A 22,445-nucleotide genomic window follows, 5' to 3' on the forward strand; every position below is an offset into this window, starting at 1 on the left:
TGCTGCTGCAGTTACTTTGTCACCTGTACCTCCTCCAAGAACTTCAGAAAAGGCCATGGTTGCCACCATTGCAGACCTCCCAGCCCCTCCAAAGTTTCAGTCTGGTACACTGTCCAGTGCAGCCACTACCACAGCCAAAGCTTACTGAAGGCAAAAAATCAAAGGTCAGGCTTACACAATTGCCGGAATCAGGAAGTACACTATCTGATGATATCTACATCATTCTCTCTGACATCTCCCAAGATTCTTCTGTGAAGCTAATGGACCTTGACATCAGACTGGTGCAACCATCTCGCCCCAAGACTGAACATCCACTAACTACGGCCTCACCTCCATGGCAGGAGGACAGGGTGAAAGTGCAACCCCTGTGACAGATGGCTCCTATATTAAAGTGGAACATTAATGGGTTCAGAACACATTTGGAGGAAATGAACGCCCCCTGTGCTTGTCTTTGCAGGAAACACATTTTAAAGTGTCTGATGCCCATATCCTTCAGGGCTATATGCTGTGATGACCTGACTGGGGAATGGGCCAAAGGAGAGGTCGCTGTGTTTGTAGATAACGTGCACCAACCCTCTGCTCCACCCCCCTCCCCCTTGGCTATTGACAGGCAAGAAGCTGAAGCTGAAAATCATGTGTATCGGAGGAATAATGTTTGCTCACTTTATTTACTTTTGCATGATGCAATAGCCTCTGAAGCTCTCACTGTCCTGTGGGGCTCGACCTCTGCTTGTCTTTGGGGATGGGTTCTGGAGAGGCTCATGACGTCTCAGGCACTGTGCATCCTTAACACAGGAACACCCATTCATTTCTGCCCTGCTACTGGGCCATTCTCAGCCATTGAATTCTCTTTCTGCGCTTCAGCCCTCGAGGTCTCTGTTCTGTGAGAAGTCATTGACGACCTTCATTCCAATGACCATTTCCAACTCATTCACCTACTGGAGGGAGGACTACTTGAACAGAAGCCACCAAAATGCTTGGTCAGCAGGGCTAAGTGGACACTGTTCACCCTGTTGGCTGTGTTTGAACACTGCAAAAGCGCCCAGGAATGGGTGGACCATATCTGACAAGTGGTCCATTATGCCACTGACTTACCCAAGCCATTTTAGGAGACGAACTGTACCTTGGTGAAGTGATGAGTGCTTTTCAGCAATACGGGAGAGGCATGCAGCTCTTCGATGGTTTAAATGTCACCCAACAAGAGAACACCCTCACAGCCTTTCGAGTCATGAGAGCCAAGGCTCGACGCGTAATTAAGGATAGCAATAAAACGTCATGGCAAATGTTCCTGCACTCCATCAGTCGTTCCACTTGTTCTATAAAAGTATGGAAAGCTATCCAGAAGTTTTCCGGTAAAGGCAGTCCATTACATGTAGCAGCGTTGCTGGATCAGGAATGTCTCCAAACGACACATGGAGACATTGCACAGACAAAGGCAGAGTATTTTGCCTGACTACTGCCACTGCTACCCAGGATCCAGCATACTATCGTTACCATGCCACCATGGAATGGGGTGAGTTGCACTCCTCCGGCCGCGGTGGTCTAGCGGTTCTAGGCGCACAGTCCGAAACGGCGCGACTGCTACGGTCGCAGGTTCGAATCCTGCCTCGGGCATGGATGTGTGTGATGTCCTTAGGTTAGTTAGGTTTAAGTAGTTCTAAGTTCTAGGTGACTGATGACCACAGATGTTAAGTCCCATAGTGCTCAGAGCCATTTGAACCATTTTTTTGCACTTCAGATCTAACAATTCAGAGTCCTTTAACTGCCCAGTCTGTATAAGGGAGCTGGATTTGGCACTATCTGCAGCTAGTGATACTGTACCCAGTCACGACCAAATCCGATGCAGTATGCTGCGGAACTTGAAACCAGTGTCTGAGGAAATAATATTTTAACTTGATGTTGTAGACACGCCACTTTCTCAGTCCGTGGTGGGAGGCGATTTTGGTACTTCATCTCAAACCAGGAAAGGACTGAACATGTCCAAGTAGTTACCAGGGCATTGCCTTAACAAGCTGTATAGGAGAGACTTGGAGAGAATGGTCTGGATATTGGAGACCAGGCAGCTCTTAAGTCGCTCCCAGTGTGGACTCAGGAGGTTTCGATCTGCTGTCGACAACCTGACCTTGTTAGAGACGGCTCTTCAGCAGGCTTGCAGGCTTTCCTATGTAAACAGCATTGTGTAGGTATACTTTTCATATCAGTACTACGTAAATACAACTTGGAGACACCTCCAGCCCGTGGCCATCTCCCCATCTTTATTCAGTCCTTTTTATCAAACCACGCTTTTGGCTCCGAGTTAGTGATGTGCTGTCGGATACTTTAGAGCAGGAGAAAGGCGTCGCACAGGGCAGTGTTTTAAGTGTTTCCGTCTTTGCCAAAGCCATCAGCAGTTTCATGTCTACAGTAAGGAGTCCGGTACAGTGCTCCTTATTTGTTGACGATTTTTCAGTTTTCTGTTCCTCCTCCAGTATTGCGATCTTAGTTGCAACTTACATTGAATAAGCTGGAGGAATTAGTTGCACAGACTGGTTTTACGTTTTGTGTGGAGAAGTAGGTGTGTGCTCATTTTAATCGTCCTTGTCTATTTTTTTAAGCTTAAGAACGTATGTGGAGCACCATTGCCCCTTTTAAAGACACTGTGCGGTTTTTGGGCCTCATTTTTGACTCCAAGCTGTCGTAGTTAGCACACCTGAAAGACCTGAAGGCAAGGGCCCAGGAGTCACTGTAGTATTGTAGCCACAGGCCTCTGGGGGCAGACAGGCCGCGTGTGCTCAAGTTTTATAGGACTTTCTTTGATCACGGTTGCACAATGTGTGCACAGTGTGTGGGTCAGTGAGGGCTTCATACTTGAAAGTCACTGATGTTGTCCACCATGAGGGGATGAGGCTGGCCACATGCACTTACAGGACCAGCCCCATACCGAGTCTCTGTGGTGAGACTGGTTAACTGCCACTTACCATCCAGCGGCAGCTTCTCATGGTGCATCAGGCTTTTTAGCCCCTCGTTACTCCCATTTCCCGAGCATACCATACCGTTGCTTGTACAACTATGGAACATCTCTTTACGAACTGCCCATGGGCAACAAGGCCATTTGGGATCCATGCAAAATGTGTTCTGTGAATTTTGTGTTGTCAGGTTCCCTGTAGAAGCCATTTTATTGTAATACAGGAGGTCACCGGCCTCTTGTTCAGTGAGTTTGTCAGTTGAAAGTAGTCATAGGCGATCGGCTATCCCTGCTAAAGAGCGGTTTGGTCTATTGTAGTTGTGATCTTAATTTTCCTAGTTTAGAACGAAGAGATTATTCGATTTTCTTGAGTTCCTGTACAGACATGCGGCTAACTTCTGGATCAGCTCCATAGTGGTGTCAAGACAGAATTCATTGTGCATGTCCATGGCGCGTATGTGTAGTGGAGCATTGCTTATGACTTGTAAAACCTTGCTGTTTGCAACTTGCAGATGTATTGGAGCTGCTTATCACCAGACTGGATCAACGTATGTAATTATGTCAACCATTTTGTCTTTTCGTTTCATTATGTTCTTTATTAGACAATTTTTTCTCATTCTCTAGTAGTAGGGCGGCTAAATTTTTTCGCCTATCTACCCATCAGCCTGATGTAACACCATATATCAAAGGTCCTAATTATTTCGTTACTATATGGGACTGCACTCTTTCTCGGCCAATTTCATTGACGAAATCTTCTCGGGTTATCAGCCGAGTCGTGTTGTCGCAACGTTTCGACGACTTTCCTAGTCGACATTTCCAGGGGAAGTGTCGCGTTTATGTTTGTTTAGTTCCTTTGCAGCCGTTCGACCGCTAACTTTTTGCCGAGGACCCAATGACCGGGCCAGTCGCCTGCCTCCGGAAGAGATGTCGCAGCAGATGGTAGGGTGGAGGGGGTCTGGCCGTTGAGTATTGGTGCGGCCGGTCTATTCTGTTCATGTCGTCGCCGCTTTCACACCATAGCGTTTTAGATGTATTTTTACCAACACCTCGTTCCATGCAAAGCTCAGTTGTAAATCGCTGTCCCGGTTGACAAGATCGTCCTGTATTTCGCTCAACGGGTAAAATCAAGAATATGTTTGAGTCAGTCAAATCCCAACTAGAGCTATGGTCACCTGCTGTCTACAGCATCAGGTGCAAATGTGGCATGCAGGACATCGGCCAGACGTAGCGGTGCGTCTCGCAAATAGGTTCAGAACATGTGAGGAACTTCAGTCTAGGCAGATTGACAAGTCTGCAGTGGCAGAACACAGCGACGGCAGGGCTACATGTTTGTTTTTTGAACACGTTCTGCGATTCGGTCATCAAAGTGGCAGTGGAAATAGGAGTACACGACGTACTTGTTAACCGTGGCATCTGTTTGCAACTGAGCTCTGCGTGGCATGTAGAATTAGCAAAAATACGTCAGGATCGCTCGTATGTGGCAGCGAGGGGCAGCGCCAAGACTCGACACGTGGACCCCACCCCCCTCCATACCTCTGGGGATGCCCCCACCACCAGCTGTGACTTCTGTTCCAAACGAATGGCCCACCAATTAGACCCTCAGCGCAGGAGTTAGTGATCCATTCGCATGGATATGACAAGTAGGAATTTCGTCGAATACATATCATCAGTTAACACTCATCTCATTCCATTAAGCGCCGGGCTCAATTCCTTTTCACTTTCGGCGGCCGCTACTGTGAACTGTGTATTGCTAATTGTTTGCATGTTACAAGCAACTCCCACATCTAGATACTCCTCTACTTCCATTTTAAGACTTATATGATTAAAAATATTGTGATATGTTGCAGGGTGGACCTCAACCGAATTCTCGACCTCAGAGCCTACAGCACTGGCGGCAACGATGAAAGGTTAGCGAAGTACTGTTTCTTTTTGACAGTGTTCACGGTCACCATCTCTGCTTCACCTCCCCTTTATCTTTCCTTTTGCTGAAATATGTGTGATTGTTTTCTTCTTTCTTATTTTAGGCTGCTCTGTCCATTTCACGCTTTGTTTATTTTGATTTATGTATTGTATATTTTAATTTTAATAGTTTTAGTGTCACTTTTAACGTTACGTCACTAAGTAGCTTACTTGCTTCAGCCACTGCCAGTAAATGAAAAATTGATTTTCTCCCTGATGTTGGTATTTAATGTAGAACTTTCTGGACGACAGTTTATATGAGCGATTTTAATTAGATCTAATATTGCGAAGGTGACGTTAGAAATCCCTGAACATTTCGAACAGTGTACTGTACTTACATTAACAGCTAAAAGCAAAGTGACTGAAATGAATATCTTCGACAGTGTGGCAATCTCTGCAGGCACCACGACGAGTCCATCATCGCTACAAAAGTGATGATGAAACCATCCATGATACGAAAAAGTTGATGTTGATGCAGTAACGTACTCCAGGAATTCGTCGTTTGTCTTTTATAGCAAGTTGACATCGTGCATGGTGGCCACATGAGAAATGCAGGCACTGAACTGCTTAGGCTCAATTCACACAGAAATCTCGTGGTGCCGACGCCTGGCGGCGGCGAGTCAGGACCGTGACGCGGAAGGGACGTGAGCTTTTCACACTGGAGAGGTGCTGTCAGAGAGTGGCGGGACGATGGAACTACAAGTGGATTACAATATGTCGTCTTCATCACACGAGGATACTGATGTACTGGATCTTTTGTAACTCATAAATGTTGGGCAGCGAAGTTTATATGGGGAATATCCGTTATGGTTGGAAAAGGGAAGAAATATGGCACATTCGACGTAATGAAAGATCTGTACATGTGTTCGTAACGTTACTAATATTTTTACGGATGTTTCACAAGTATTTCTATATTGTGTTACATAAACTAAAGGACAGCATTTAGAGAAAATCAACAAAACTGGAATGTTTTGATCATAATTCCTGATTTTTTTATGATTTTCATTTGAACGTAAGCCTAAACATTACTTATTTTGCGAGATTTTCATAATAGTCGACACTTTTCCAAAATCTGATCGTCCGTAAATATTTCACAGCAGTAGACGAGAAATTCCTCGTGATAGGGCTGTTTCCTAACATATGATAAAGATTTTGCCCTTAAAGAGAGCAATAAAATATTTTACCCAGAAAATTGGATTCCAGTCATTGCCAACGCCAAGGACGACGGAATCCCTCCGTACAAGATGCAACCAGAGGATTTTAAGATGCATAAGACGCGGATTGCACAGAGGTTCATTCAGAATAACTGAATATGTCTGGCTACGCCCTTCATCTGACGACCCTACCACATCTAGGGGAAGAAAAAGGCATAACGTTCAGCAACTACGGAATTGTCAAAACATTGCAAATAAGTCGAGAGGTGCTAGGAAAAGAAATCTACTGCTAGATAAAATTTTAGTTTTCCTCATCCTGTGTGATAAAATTCTGCCAGTTAAAAGTGCCAAGAAGAAAGCCTTACTTAACATTTCCCAACGTATCCCAGCTGAAAAACGGAATTTCTGTGAGCCAGTACCAACTGAATAGTGGATTTGCACGTCTGTCTGGCAAAACCCATTGGACTGAGGACAGAAGATGTAATGCTGACTGTACATGATTAGTGCAATTGCGACAGGAATAGTGTTAAATTTTTCCGTATATCTGCTGTTGCCTGTGCTGATTTATATTGCTGTAAACATTATGTGTTTTGACTTGTGTCGTTGTATTTTCTCAAAATAAGGTTTATGTTATTGTAATGAGTGATACTGTAAAACCTGGGCACTTCAGGAGTATAACTTTGCAACATCACAGATTCAACGTTGTCCGTCCAGGAAAATAACAAAGATAGTGCTATTTTTTCGAAGATAGCCTAATTAACTGTATCGTAACTGTTACAAAAAGATGTAAAATTGCGTTTTATCTCATATACACTGCCTGCGTCAAGAAAGCCCAAAAAGTGTCAGCATAAAGTAGGTATGGATAACACATCCAGAACACAGAATACTTCAGTCATATCAACAGCAAAGTCCCACTTCTCATTCGTTGCTCGCAGGAATACGCCATTTTTTCGACAACATGTGAACGAAAATAGTTATTGAACGTGTCGTGACTGAAAGCGTTAGTGAAGATAAGAAAAATTTGCGTAAACAGTATATAACTGACTCGGCTGCTGGATTTGCGATTGTCTTCCTCTAGTTTTAAAATGAAAAAACTCTTAACGCAATATTAACTTAAAATGTGATTGCAACTGACTTCATAAAGAGGTGTCGCTCTCCTTCCACCGATAAAAATAATTTCGATATTTAGCTATATTTCGTACGCAGTATCCTGTGTCCTTAAATACACGAACTGTAAACTGGCCAGAGACTACATTTTTCACTGCATACTTTTCAAAATATACCCGAAAGTTTACTTATTTGAGAAGTATCACAATAATTATAGGCGATAACGAAAATAAAACCAGTTCATTATCGAGCTATGATGTCGGACTGTAAACTGCCGAAAATTATTTTTGGGTTTTTTATTTTATTTACGTATTAATTTTTCCCCGAATAATTTCCTCAAAATCAAATGAGAAAGACTCCATAGCGGAGAGCAGTCTTAAATCCCAAAACTGTGGTTTTTCTTTACTCGAAAATTTAAAGTTTCACTGAGAAACACTCTACAGAGATGGGGGTAGCTTTGCTTCATCTACATAAAATAATATTTTTAGAGGCACATGACATGACTTCAAGTTAATGGAAACAGCAGTGCGCCAGTTTGACGTCTCCACCACGTGCCGACAGAGGGATGTGGCATGGACCACGAAGCGACGTGACCCCGCCACGCCATCTCTGTGTGACTTACTGCATTTGTATAACTTGGAGGTGTCGCGAAAGAGCGCCACCTCTCCGCCAGACGTCGGCGCCACGCCATTTCAGTGTGACGTGGGCCTTACACGCTACGAAGAGACCGATGGCCAAACGATTCTGTCCTGTAAAACAATTACCATAAATACCTACTACCATTTGAATTGGAGAAGACTCTATTTGACCTGTGCCACAGTTTTATGATCATCCGTTGTTCCTCTTGTTTTTCTCTTTCGGTGAAACAAGGCTAAGGATGATGCAGATATTTTTTTCGGACATGTCCGGAAGAACAGACACCATATCGATATAAGTGTATAGTTCTGGCAATACCGGCCATGACCTTCATCTTCTGTGCGGATGCACACATATTCCCCGAACTCTTACGGGACTTGGTAAGAATGTATTCCACGAATAATGAGTGTGTTGGGGTGGAACACTACGAATGTAGTTTGTGGACATACAAGGTGAGAATGTGGGTCTCGCGGGAGGCGTGCGCGAGAAAGTCCCTACAGTCGCACTATCTTCTGTGCTCTCGGTGGCTCAGATGGATAGAGCGTCTTCCATGTAAGCAGGAGATCCCGGGTTCGAGTCCCGGTTGGGGCACACATTTTCACCTGTCCCCGTTGATATATATCAACGCCCGTCAGCAGCTGAAGGTAATAATATGTAATTCTAATTAAGTTTGACAAATGTTCGAATACACTTAAATATCTTGTATATGGTGTCTACTTATGCTTTCGCAACATTACTGTACGTGTATGATAAGTTGGACAGTAGAGAATACGGTATATATTTTCTTCCGTGAGTTAAGCTCACGGAAGTAAATACTGCCATGCGTGCATAAATACCGCAGAATTCCTCTGGAAATAATTCCAGAGCTTTGTGCACCCATTCTGCCAACGGTCACAGCGGCATCTCACGCTAAATAGGATCTAAAATGTTTATTCAGATTGACTAGTATCTGATAATTACCTTTGTAAAATGGTTCAGTATCCGTGATAAGATGGCCTACACAAATAAAGATTGAGACAGTCCCGCAGAAAGAAACTACCAACAGAAATAATAATCATCAGAACAGACTTTAGCAACGAATAATCGTATTACAGCAGCACAAGTCGCAGCCGTGGTCATTGAACATTTGGGAGAATCTTTTTCGAACAAAAATTCCGACGAAAGAACACCACCTCATAGTCTTTTACGTGACCTGCAGTGTTCATATCGCTCACTACCAAAACAATATTCCTGGACTGAAGGTGGTGCGGAGAGTTTAAAACATCGTGTGCTATTACAGGGTGTCTACGACCCGGGACAACCGGGAGATCCGGGAAAAACCCGGGATTTTCTTCATCCGGGAGAAAACCGGAAAAAACCCGGGATATTTTTAGAATTCCGGGAATTTTTCATTGTTTTAGTTTTCAGTTAAATTTTTGTAATTTTGACTAGTAAGAACCGACACGCTAACAAAGGATAGTACTGTATCCCGCTACTGCAGAATAATACTTCAACAATAAAACATAAACGAGAGAAAAAAACGAAAATAACTTAAATTGCAAAGGAAATGCGCCATATACAACGACGACACAAGTGCTCATGCAAGCGTCTGCCGACTGAAAATGTGTCAAAGGCTTTAGGAAGACTATGCAGTGCTTCATAACAACAAATTGCCTCCAATGAGCGTGAAGTCGCAATTGTTTACATTCGATTTGTTTTAGCAGTTAACGCGCGGGCTCATGCGCATGCGCAGTAGAGTCACGTTTGAGTAGTAGATCCTCCCGCTTCTGTCAACAGGAATGTGGCTGTTAGCTGTGCAAGCAGTCGCAGCAAGCAGCTAGATACTTCCGGGAAAAGGGGGCGCCTAATTCATATTATTGAGGGGAAAAAAACTTGTTTCACAAAGCACCTAGCATCCAGCGCACATTTGACTATCATTTAGTCATATAATTTTGAAACGCTTCTCTGTTGGTATTTGAACACATTTTAAGTTGATTTCTGAATGAATCATAAGCTGACTTTTGAATGCATGCATAGTGTACGTGATGTCTCTGTCAGGAGAATCCTGGTCGCATCTAGAAATAAACTTTCCACAGACAAAAGGGGACGGGGCTGTACGAGCTGAGTGGAGTAAAGCCGAATGGATGAATGGCAATCGCTGTCTGATTATGTGGCTGATTGGGTGTGGGAATGATCAGCGTTGTTATAATTGCTAGCAAAATCAATAGATTCATACTATCAGAATGGAAATAAACGACTGACAGGAATAACAGGTGAGAAAGATTATGTATTATCTTCTCGGTGTGTCCAAGAAAATGAAGTTTTGACAGAAAATGTTTGGCCAGATCGCTACACTAGTAAGGACCAGTAGTACAGTCCCCGGCTACCAGCCGCTTAAGTTCTATTATGGAAGTAACGCGGAAAACGTGTTGTACGAACACGTAAGAACGCCTAACCGGAGAATAATTGCGGGGGAACTAAACCAGTGATTCTGGCAGGGTTAGTGAAGTTAATCGGCGAACAAATTTTGACAGTGGCAGCAATAGCTACAGAATTGGTGATGACAGGATTGTTTGTTAGAACGAGGACGGAGAAGAAACGAGGACATCACACAAATTATGGAAGAATAAGACGATTCCAAATTTATATAAAAATTTCGTAATACTAGTTTTCGATGTCATGCTAGAGAAGCTGGTGCATATGAATGAAACGTGAAACTACTTCCTAACATAAACCTTTTTGCTTGTAGTAGGCCTAATAGGCATTTGATATTGATACTTATTGGATTATATTCTGTCGTGTTATAAAAATGACCATTTGTGCCAAAACAGTCTCGTTTATTTGGTGTGTTATAAAAATGCTGCCGTATTAGAAAGGCCTATTTTGTTTTATCTAGCAGACAGTGACAAAATAGACGTAATCAGATCGAGAAACCACACCAGTCTTGAGTATTATTTGTATTAACAGCTTTTTCAGTATTAGATAACTACATTTCGATTTTTCATGTAGCAAAACGTTTGACAAACTTTGATGAGGTAAAAGATTCTTTCACAGAAAGGAAAACACGCCATGTAAAGCTGTAGCAAGATTAGAGAGAAAAAAATGCTAGGAGCTAAGGTTTGAAGAAATGTGTAATATCTTGCTTATCTCTTGTCAGTACTGGTTTTATATAGCCTATATTTAATTTTAGGACACACAAAACAGCAAGTTATTAACTAATGGGCAATGAAGAGTTCAGATTTTCCGAAGAGTTCTTGTTCTCTCCATTACAAATAATCCCGCCCGCTATTAATTGCGAGATTTTTTTTTTGAGAGAGGCAGGCTGCCAAACCGGCCGACTGGGAGCAGGAGAGGCACCACAGGACATTTCAATTTCCACTCTCCTGAATATAGTTTGGACGTGCAGTAGAAAAATGCTTTATGAAGAGGCATGGAACTGCACTTGGGCATACTTAAGACCAAATAATATGTCTTACATTTCCTCGAATACATACGTTATATGTTTCAGACTTTTCAGAAAGATGTGCGCTACACGATGAACATATTTTGAAAATTCGATTTTTTTTAGTATTGACCCGGTTCGCAAATGTCGTAGATCCGGGGCTGATGCGCAGAGCAATCTGAGCTATAGTGGGTAGTCTCCACGTGACCCGTGTTTACGTTCAGTGATTTTGCTGTTTCCCCTTCGTTTACTCTCACGTCAAATGAAAACAAAACGGATATCCGTGGCCGGGAGCTATCAAGTGAATTAAGACACATTCACATAATTACTAAAGGCCGAAATATGTCATTAGTTTCAGATTTTATTTTATTTCCGCCTTTCTGACAGTCAAGCATTAATCGCCTTGCGGAACAATGAAGTTATTTTTGTCTGTTTGCTGAAGAAATTTGACTTTTGCTAATCTTTTCCGCAGAGGCAGTCAATGTATCTGAAACGAAATGTTTAAGTCCACAGTACTGGGTAGTTTCAACTGTTCGCTGCATTTCAAGTGCACGTTTTCATTTTCTAGCACGTATGGCATTATGCCATAATAAAGAACCAAACAGGATATAATACAGTACTGGTGCTCCAAGAAAATTTACATCCTGGAAACCACACTTAAAAGCTTAATATCAGGTCGGGGTCTACGGTACTTCATTGGGAATCTGGACATACGAGTGTGCCTTTAAGTATGCACTTTAAATGTGCACATTTTAATATGGTTCACGAAATTCCGATGCTCTTGCAGCATCATCTTTCATTGATGATCTTTTACACGTACGTACATACGGGCTTCCTACGTCATGATACCTACCCAAGCGCGGTGTCGCCTGTTACCTGAGCTCTCTGGCAACTGCTGAAACGAACCTATTTGTAACAGGTCGCGGGAAAATATTACGATTGGTATGACTTCTGAAATTTTCCCGGCGTATTTCTTCTTCTAATAATTTCCGGGTATGCAGCCGGATCCCGTCGACATTCTGCCACGATATTTCGGCCCAGAGACGTCCGGCCATCATCAGGTGATGATGATGATGTTTGGTTTGTGGGGCGCTCAACTGCGTGGTTATCAGCGCCCGTACAATTACCCAATCTTTGCTCAGTCCAATTTCGCCACTTTCCTGGATGATGATGAAATGATGAGGACAACACAAACACCCAGTCATCTCGAGGCAGGGAAAATCCCCGACCCCGCCGGGAATCGAACCCGGGACCCCGTGCTCGGGAAGCGAGAACGCTACCGCGAGACCACGAGCGGCGGACATCATCAGGTGAGTACACAACTACTGAAGAGCCCAGGTGCAGTCGCGGTATTTATGCCGAATCTCGCGCATGTGAAATGTACTGGCATCCTACAGCGCATGCGTCAGGTGTTGACATGCGCAGCATAGCCGAGTTGTACGTGCTGCCCTCGGTGGTGGAAATAAAGGTTCATCTAGTCATTGAGTATCGAATGACACTGTCGATTCCGCTGTGATTGTATAATTTTAATAACAGGATTCCCATTTTTATCCAGCTGAAAGCCGTTGTCACGATTTATAAGATTATTGGCAAGACGTATTTCCACTGATTCCTTGATTACGGAATCCCAAAAACCGGAAACCGGGGATAAAATTTTTGTTACATTGTATTCCATTGAATGTCCCAAAGAAATACAGTGCTCTGCTACTGCCGATTTTGACGGTTGCCGCAGACGGGTGTATCTTTCATGTTCTATACATCGTTCATGGACAGTTCTTGTCGTCTGGCCAATATATGCAGCGCCACATTCACAGGGAATTTTGTAGACGCCTGCCTTCTTCAGTTGTAAATCGTCTACAAAATTCCCTGTGAATGTGGCGCTGCATATATTGGCCAGACGACAAGAACTGTCCATGAACGATGTATAGAACATGAAAGATACACCCGTCTGCGGCAACCGTCAAAATCGGCAGTAGCAGAGCACTGTATTTCTTTGGGACATTCAATGGAATACAATGTAACAAAAATTTTATCCCCGGTTTCCGGTTTTTGGGATTCCGTAATCAAGGAATCAGTGGAAATACGTCTTGCCAATAATCTTATAAATCGTGACAACGGCTTTCAGCTGGATAAAAATGGGAATCCTGTTATTAAAATTATACAATCACAGCGGAATCGACAGTGTCATTCGATACTCAATGACTAGATGAACCTTTATTTCCACCACCGAGGGCAGCACGTACAACTCGGCTATGCTGCGCATGTCAACACCTGACGCATGCGCTGTAGGATGCCAGTACATTTCACATGCGCGAGATTCGGCATAAATACCGCGACTGCACCTGGGCTCTTCAGTAGTTGTGTACTCACCTGATGATGGCCGGACGTCTCTGGGCCGAAATATCGTGGCAGAATGTCGACGGGATCCGGCTGCATACCCGGAAATTATTAGAAGAATTACGATTGGTAGTTTGAAAAGCGTTACTTTCAAAGTAAATATCCTTTTACGTAAGTTGAGCTATGTAAAAAAATGGACCGTGAATTTATTAAATCACAAAGCGTTTGACTCTCATCTAAAAATCAGGTGTCTGATGACGAGCTATTTTAGAAACATTTCGAACCCTCGAACCCTGAAGATCAGACATTTATGTCATTATTAAAAATTTTACAGGCACATTTGTATGATATCTCTTAAAGTGTAACACGCGCAAAAAGATCAACAGTATATGCGAAAGCTTAGCTTCTCTTGCAGCTTGAGACCAATATTTTATGTGAAAGCTTTGCTTTTCTTGTAACAACACTATGTATATTAATTTAAACTATTAACTTTCCCTGTTTGGCTCGCTACTTAACACTGATGTTGCTATTGGCTGACTACATCACGTGTCCTATGCTCTGAATATCCTCTGTCATCGGCTGGCGAGGTCACGTGACATGAGTTACGAACGGCTTACAAAAGCGCATCGAATCTCGGTTTCAATGGTTCGGAAAGTAACATGCGGTGTTTGGTGGATTTCTAATGTATGTTTTCGTAATACAAAAATACGCAGCGTACATGTTGCTGCACATCAAAGATATTTCCAAAACGTGTCTTTTTCTCTGAGTTTCGTTTTCTAAAATGCCGGGAAATTGTACACCCGTGTACAAAACCATAACCATTCAAAGGAGTGATAGGGGAAAATATACTGTCATCCGGGAGAAAGTGTGTTTTTAACGGGGAAATCCGGGAAAAATCCGGGAATTTTTTTTCCTTGTCCACGTAGACATCCTGTATTAACTTCCAAAGGTTAATTATGGTGTTTCACGTAATCGTTTCCTATTTCTTAGTCTATAGTAATAAAATCTCAAAGGATGCTTCCCGCGTCATAATTTTAGCGATTCTGCTAAACGTTTTTGAGGTGCCTTCTCAATATGTTACCATCGCCCTCGGAATCACCCATTACGCAAAACAAAATTAGAAGAGTTGAGTAGATTATATTCTGCTTGAGGCTGCAATACCGAATCCCAGGACTTTTAGGCATTATTGACGCCTTCTGCGAAAACTTTACCGTCTTAACGATAAACATATAAACTGATTTCTGTTTCTTTTTCTTCTAGTCCATATCACGATATTTTTCTGGTCCTGTTATTATTCTTAAAGAACAAGATATCTTTTAAACACAAGAGCAATTACCCCAATTCTTTCCTTGAAATTTAAACCTTTTCCCCTTCTGCATCCACGCTGGCGTCCAAAATTAAAGCAACAAACCGTTATTCCCCCTCCTGTGTCTAATTCACGATAGAATAATACGAACTTTTAACAGATGTCCGATCGTGGCATTCTGGTCAACAGACAACCACGCCAACGATGACGTCAGGACACCTATCGAACAGGGTAGTGTTTGCCTGTTAGTCCCACATCCACAATCGCCGTGTACACTGTCAAAGACGGTGCAGTATGGCACAGAGAAGACGCCTGCCGGTCTCTGCGGTGGAGGGCCATAGGAAGAACGGAAGCAGAACAGTCGTTCGATGGCTTAATGTGAATCGTTCTGTCGTTTCTTGGATGCGTCGACGGTTTATCGAGACCGAAACTGCATACCGAAAACAAGAACAGGGCCGACCTCGTGTGACACCAGAAAGAGAGGACCGTTATTTGGCTGTGAGCGCACGACGGTACCGCCTTAGTGTTTCACGGCAACTGGCATCTCACCTAGCATCAACCAGTGGACGTGTTGTATCAAGGCAAACGGTGTACAGAAAACTTCGTCAGAGTGGCCTTCATTGTCGGAGATCTGCTATATGCGTACCTTTGGCGCATCTTCACAGAAGCAACGCCTAGAGTGGAGTCGTGAACATGCCACCTGGGCGGTCGAACGGTGGGCTAATGTTCTTTTCATAGATGAGTTCCGATTTGGTCCGGAGAGTGATCCTCGACGGATTCGCATCTGGAGGGAACGTGGAACACGATTTCGGGACCCAAACATCGTAGAAAGAGACCGATATCGAGGAGGGCCCCTAATGGTGCGGGCAGGAATTATATTGACCAGTTGAACACCTCTTCATGAAAGTGTACAGGTGAATCGGCAAGGTTTAACTGTTGTCAGGTATTGTGAAGAGATCTTGGGACCTCACGTTTGGTTTTTGCGTAGTGCTGTGGACTTACATTTGATGTTGATGTACGATAATCCTCGACCTCGTAGAGCACGGATGGTAGGTGTTTTCTTGGAAGCAGAAGATATTGCAGGCATGGCGTGGTCTGTTCGCTCTCCCCATTTTAAACTCAGAGCATGTCTGGGATGCAGTAGGGAGACAGACTGCGTCACGTCAGCATCCATAGCCACTCTCCAAGACTTTTGAGCAGCTCTGCATGAAGAATGGGCGTTATTGCCTCAACATGAGCTCGATGACATCATTCAACGTATGCCCCGTCGTTGTCAAGCCTGTACTGCTGCCAGAGATGGTCACACCCCATACTGAGCACACTGACCAGTTGTCGGTATGTATGTGTAAATCTGTTAGGTTGAAAAACACGAACATTTTTGTCTGCCATTATGCATGTTGCGGTTGTTTACGTTCTTTATTCTTTACATTGTTGTTTCTATTTTACTATCACCTGTTTATAATGTTTCCTTGGAAAATAAACGGAACCTTGCTCAATTTTCGTTTGTTGCTTTTAATTTTGGTCACCATTGTATATTCCGAAAGTTGCCTCAGAGAGGTAATTTCTGCTGTATGAAATTATATTGATTCTTTGCGCTTAATTGAACACAAATAAGCATCGGATGAAAGGCTGCTTATATACCTGTATTGGAACAGCTATTTGTCCAAATGTTATTTGCAGTATCTCTGTGGGACTATTTGTAAGGGGTTTTCAAGAGATCTCCAAGTCACCCTCCCATCTCCCCCTCCTCTCACCTTAACCAGATTCTATGCAGCCGCTCTTACACGGAACGTGGCAGTTAATGTGGGTCCGGATGCGGTTTTCAACGTTGATGGTGAACGTACTGGGACATCACACTGGAAGTGCCCACCAACGTGATCTGTGACCGCAGTGTTCTCTAGCGGCAGTTATCGACTACATCTAACGTGCACTTAAAATTCATTTCCGAAACTGGACACGCATGGAGTAACTGCTTTAACCTGATTAGCGATTATCGAAGATGCGCGCAAAAAATCCCGAAAACAACTGTGGAAGAGTTATTAGTTTCTACGACAACTAAATAGCCGAAAAGATGTTTCGTCTTACACAAAATTTCTTTCAAAAACACATTTGAATAATCATCTGAGAGGAGTTAAAATTTTGTGTGTCTGTAGGTATCAATAGTTTCCCGATTTGAGAAAGCAGTACACCTGGGTTGGGTACGATATATGTAATAAGTGTGCCGGCAACGAGGAAACACTACACTGTGTAATCAGAAGTATGCGGCCACTCCATGTGAAGCGGAACTGGCCACTAGTTGTCACGAGAGGTGGACCTGCCGATACAAAAGGAGCCGGGGAGTATTGTGGAACGAATCACTCGTGAGTTCCAAAGTGCTACCAGTAGTTAAGCTAGCACAGTGACTGTGCCTGGGGAGTTAAAATGAATAGGATACAACGGTCGAGCTGGTGCTCATGAGCCATATATTTCTGTAGTCAGTGCGAAGCGAAGCTTGAGGTAGTATAAAGAGCGACCACAGAGGACAGTAAATGACTATAAACCAGTGATTTGAGTCGATGAATCACGTTACACACTGTGGCAGTCTGTTAGAGGGGTTGGGTTTGGGAACGCCTTGAGAACGTTATCTACTGTCTTGTATAGTACCAATAGACTAATGAAGTAGGGAGGAAGTGATGCTACGGTATCGGGATGTTTTTCATGTTTAGGCTTTGGTCCCCTTATTGGGCTTAAGAAAACGGTAAATGCGGAAGAATATGAACGTAAATTAAAGCGTTGTGTACTGCGTACAGTAGAGGAACAGTTCCGGGACGATGATTGTATTAGCATGACGATGCAATCCGTCACAAAGCAGTCTGCCCAAGTTTCTGACCAGAAAGTCGATTTCACTTCAGGCACCCACGACCAACATCACTACCTACTACCTTCTCATGCTTCGAATTTAGACGAAAAATGGGCTGTTATTCCTTCGTAGACATTAAGACATTTTATTGAAAGTGTCTTAAGTTGAGTTCAGGCCGTCATAAAGGCGAAGGTTGAACGCACCCCATTTTAACATCCAGTGACTGGTGTGCGCATACTTTTGATCAGATAGTGTACATGTCTCTTAACAAAATATATATAATTAAATAATTATCTTTTAGTTATAGACCATTGATGACGCCTAATACGGAAGGGTGAAACATTTCTGGTTGAAAACTGAATAAATATTCATTTGCAAAAGTTGGATGGTTATTATTCTTTTCTACAAGGTAAAGGTAATTGAGCGGTAGCAATAGAAGAATGGCCGCAAATTACTTACCTCATTGAGGGCAGGCGATCAAGGATATTGTCTCCCTGCTGCTCCCAACATAGGATGCAGTGACGTAACCACTGCGCCACCTCGGGCTGTGACTCGTCCAAAGTTTTGCGGGAAGAAAAAGTGTTCTGGGTCTCCTCCGCTTGTGCCTTCAAACGACGCTTCTAGGAGGGGGACGAAGCCGCAACATGAAAGCCACGCCGTCTGCCTTCGACCGTGGCTCCGGTGCGGCGATTAATGAGCTTTTCAGTCGCTAAATACACGTCTTTGTTGCTAACTGGAATGTTTCCAATTATTCCGCCGCTGGGAGCGCGCGTGATTGCTGCAATTACGGCCTCTTAATTGCTTTTGTTACAGAAAATGTGATCCGCGTGCGCTGAAAAGAAAGTCTCTGCCGGTAGCGCGGTGCTATTGTCCCGACCGTGGCTCGCCTCGCCTCGCATTGCAGAGCAGCGGCAGTAGCAGGCGCGTCTCTGCTGTGGGCTGTGGGGGCGCCACGCCCGCATCCCCAAGAAAGGTCTAATTACGGCGCTTATTGTCCAACTTATCTGCCGGAGTGCAGTGCTCCAGCCATCTGTCCAGCCCGCGCTGCCTGCAGAGTTATTTGTTACCGCGCCGCTGAGAGAGGCGAAGCCATTCGCAATAAAAATGTATTGTTTGCTGGCGCAACTGAGCAATTTCTTAATCACAAGTCAGCTTTCCTTTCTTTGCACGATTGGATTAAAATCTTAGATTTCCTAACGTATAGGTTTAAAGCTGTTTGGCTATCGCATAGACGTGAGTCGCACAAAAATATACATTGGCACCTCGTTTATCTCGACTAGGCGGGACCATAGGTTATACGGATAACAGAAAATTTAGATAATCCTGCTGAAAGTTACAAAGAAAAGGATGTCATGGGTTGAATTGTATAAACACATTCTTTATGTGGATTAATCGGAAACGCCATTTTTTTTTAAAAAAACGAGAATAATTAATGACTAAATAAACTGATGGAAAGAAATCGCAACAAAAATATTAATGTAGCGTAATGAAATTTCTGGACTACACATGTAAGTGATGAACGCTACAAGATCAGAAGTTAATGTGAGCGCGATATAAGCCGTTGCAAATGTGAAATGCTGATACATTAACAAGCGGTGTAACCGCCAGAATATTGAACGGAAGCACGTAAACGTGCGTGCTTTGTGTTGTACAGGTGCCGAATGTCATTTTTTGGGATTGAGTTCCGTGCCTCCTGCAATTTGTCAGTCAATACAGGGACGGTTGACGCTGGTTGATGATAATAATGAGCGTATGGCATTGGTGGCCGGGAGACCCCTCGCGGGGCGGTTCGGCCGCCGCTCTACAAGTTCTTTAGCGCCACTACGATGAGGATGAAATGATGATGAAAGACACACAACACGCAGTCATCTCGAGGCAGAGAAAATCCCTGACCCCGCCGCGAATCGAACCTGGGACCCTGTGCGCGGGAAGCGAGAACGCTACCGCAAGACCACGAGCCGCGGACGCTGGTTGATGATGACGCTGAAGTTGTCGTCCTATGATGTCTTATACGTCCTCGATTGGAGACATATCTGGTGATCAATCAGGCTAAGGCAATTTTTTGACGTTCTGTAGAACATGTTGGGTTGCAACAGCGGTATATGGTCGAGCGTTATCCTGTTGGAAAACACCCAGTGGAGTGTTGTTCATGAATGGCAGCAAACAGGTCGAATCACCAGATTGACTTACAGACTTGCAGTCAGAGAGCGTGGGATAACAATGAGAGTGCTCCTACTGTCATACGAATCCGCACCCGAGACCGGATCTCCAGTTGGAGGGTCGAATACGTCCAGCACACAGACGGTTGACCTGGTTGTTGATGATGCTGAAGTTGTCGTCCGATGATATCTTATACGTGCTCGATTGGAGACAGATGTGGAAAAAATCGCAACAAAAATACTAATGTAGCGTAGTGAATTTTCTGTAGTACACGTGTAAGTGATTAACGCTACAAGATCACAAGTTAATGTAAGCGCGATATAAGACGTTGCAAATGTGAAATGCTGGTACATCACTGGCACCAACTTTCATCAGGAAACACAATAGAAGTCCATCCTCCGCTCCAGTGAGCTCTCACTAGACACCACTGAAGTCGAAAATGGCAATGGTACGAATGCAAGTGAAACGCCGTTTACTGGGGATGGCAATTAATCTGTGTGAAATTCGAGTGAGGACTTCTTCAAAGTTTCCGAATATATATGGAGTAAATAGTTTGTTATTCGGTCTACAAAATCATCAGGTTGGAGTTTCAAATTCTTGCAGGAAAGACAAATACTTCGTTCGGCTACCAGAATCTCATTATACAGTTATATGAGCCGAATTTTTGAGCATCGGCTTTTATTATAAATGAAATTTGTAAAATCTTAAACAAGTTTTAAATAAGATTTTAAATAAGTTGTTTTGCCTTTGCCACGAACTAGAAAGCATGTGTAAACCAAAATCGTTGCTAAAGCTGATGGCTGGAAACTTAGCAGAGAGCGAACGTTACGACGGCAAGCGACGTGAGCTCACAGCAGTTACAAAGAAGATCGCCAACTAGCTTTGACACTATACTCATGATATGAGTTGAAGTCAAAGACTAGGCCCAAGAAGCTAGTTAAAATTATTGTATCCGAAAAGCGGCCTATAACGTTACAATAACATTTTTAACTTGTAGCAGATGGCACGCTCAAAGATTACAAATATCTCAAAGACGTTAGACGAGCACGTTAAGCGGCCCTCACACGTCCGATAACATTGTCAAACCGCCAATATATTGCAATTTCCTGGTAGATTAAAACTATGTGCCGTACCAGGAGAGTACATTGACCGTCTGAGGGCCTGTGCCAAGGTGCTGTCAATACTACGAATACTGACGAGCAATACTGATGGTCCCAAAAATTCTGTCGGTGTTGTCAACACATAGGCCTACCGAGCGTGAGAATGCGAGTATTCGCGATTTGAGAATATTCGCCACTCAAACTTTGACAGAGCTTCGTGAACCGACCACACGGCCTTAGGGAGCACTGTTTATATTTTTAGTTCGTCTTGTGCTTATAATTCCTCACATTCAATTTTTCAAGTAGTCTTTTTAACGGAAACAGCCTTCTTAGGCATATACAGGGTAGTAAATGTTTTTACCACATTAGGTTGATCATTGGACGATTCATTGTGCTATAGCTTTCTTGATCAGTTTGAAAACATAGTATTAACCTTTTGAATTTCACAGCAGTGTGGAAAAACGTTTCTACTTTGAAAAGTACGTCTTATAACGGATGTCCCTCCGAAGGACCGTGAGGCGCATTTCCTCTGATGCCTCAGCAGATATTTGCAGTTTCGTTTTTGCATTGTATATTTGAAGTCAGTCAAACAAAAACTGCTCGTCACGTCTTTCATGCGACGCTCAGCATCTATGGAAAGCGTCGGTTTGTGTCCTGATACAAACAAAAAGATCCTTGAAGTGGAATTTCCCGTGTCCATTCATACATCAGAGTCCAAATTACGCTAGTGCGGTTTTGATTTTATCGTTATGTATTAACAAGAGCAGTAAAACACGAATAATAACCAGTCTTCCAATAGCACTGCTGGATAGCGGTTACAGTCAGGGCGTGAAAGGGCGGTGCCGCCAGCCGCTGTGGCCGAGCGGTTCTAGGTGCTTCAGTCTGGAACCGCGCGACCGCTCCGGTCGCAGGTTCGAATCCTGCCTCGGGCATCGATGTGTGTGATGTCCTTAGGTTAGTTAGGTTTAAGGAGTTGTAAGTTCTAAGGGACTGATGACTTCAGAAGTTAAGTCCCATAGTGCTCAGAGCCATTTGAACCAAGGGCGGTACCGTCGCTGCTGAGTACTGGTTACTCTTCGTGTTCTCCTGTCTCAGTTGACACGCATCGATAAACCAAATATCGCACTAGACTAATTTGGGACCGCTCTATCAAATGGAAATGTAAAATCACGATTTAAAAAAATCATTTTCATTGTAATGGTAACATAACCGGCACTTTCCGTCGACGTTGGGCGTCATATGAAAGACGTGATGAGAAGTATTTGTTTGGGCTTACTCCAGCTACATATTGCAAAAACTGAATTACAGGTATGTACCGAAACAGAGAAAATGCGCCAGGCGACTCTTAGAAGGGACACCCTGTATATGCAGTGACTAGTAAGGAATGTGCGAAATGCGTGACAGTCACAACAACTCATCGCAAAACATACGAAAAGTTTTGCTTCAATTATCAGAATATATAACTGTAGGTCAGATAGAATT

At 43.5% G+C, this 22,445-nt stretch overlaps 1 protein-coding gene across 1 annotated transcript in view; it reads left to right on the plus strand.

The window, feature by feature from the left end:
- The window catches only part of LOC126191214 (COBW domain-containing protein 1-like), a 524,606-nt gene that overhangs the window by 319,154 nt on the left and 183,007 nt on the right, over positions 1-22,445 (plus strand). Inside the window, exon 9 of the mRNA XM_049932014.1 lies at positions 4,792-4,851. Coding sequence (XP_049787971.1) covers positions 4,792-4,851 — 60 coding nt within the window. The remainder of the gene's footprint in view (positions 1-4,791; positions 4,852-22,445) is intronic.

This window comes from Schistocerca cancellata, chromosome 6 (genome assembly GCF_023864275.1).
Source record: "Schistocerca cancellata isolate TAMUIC-IGC-003103 chromosome 6, iqSchCanc2.1, whole genome shotgun sequence".
Classification (NCBI taxonomy): Eukaryota; Metazoa; Arthropoda; class Insecta; order Orthoptera; family Acrididae; genus Schistocerca; species Schistocerca cancellata.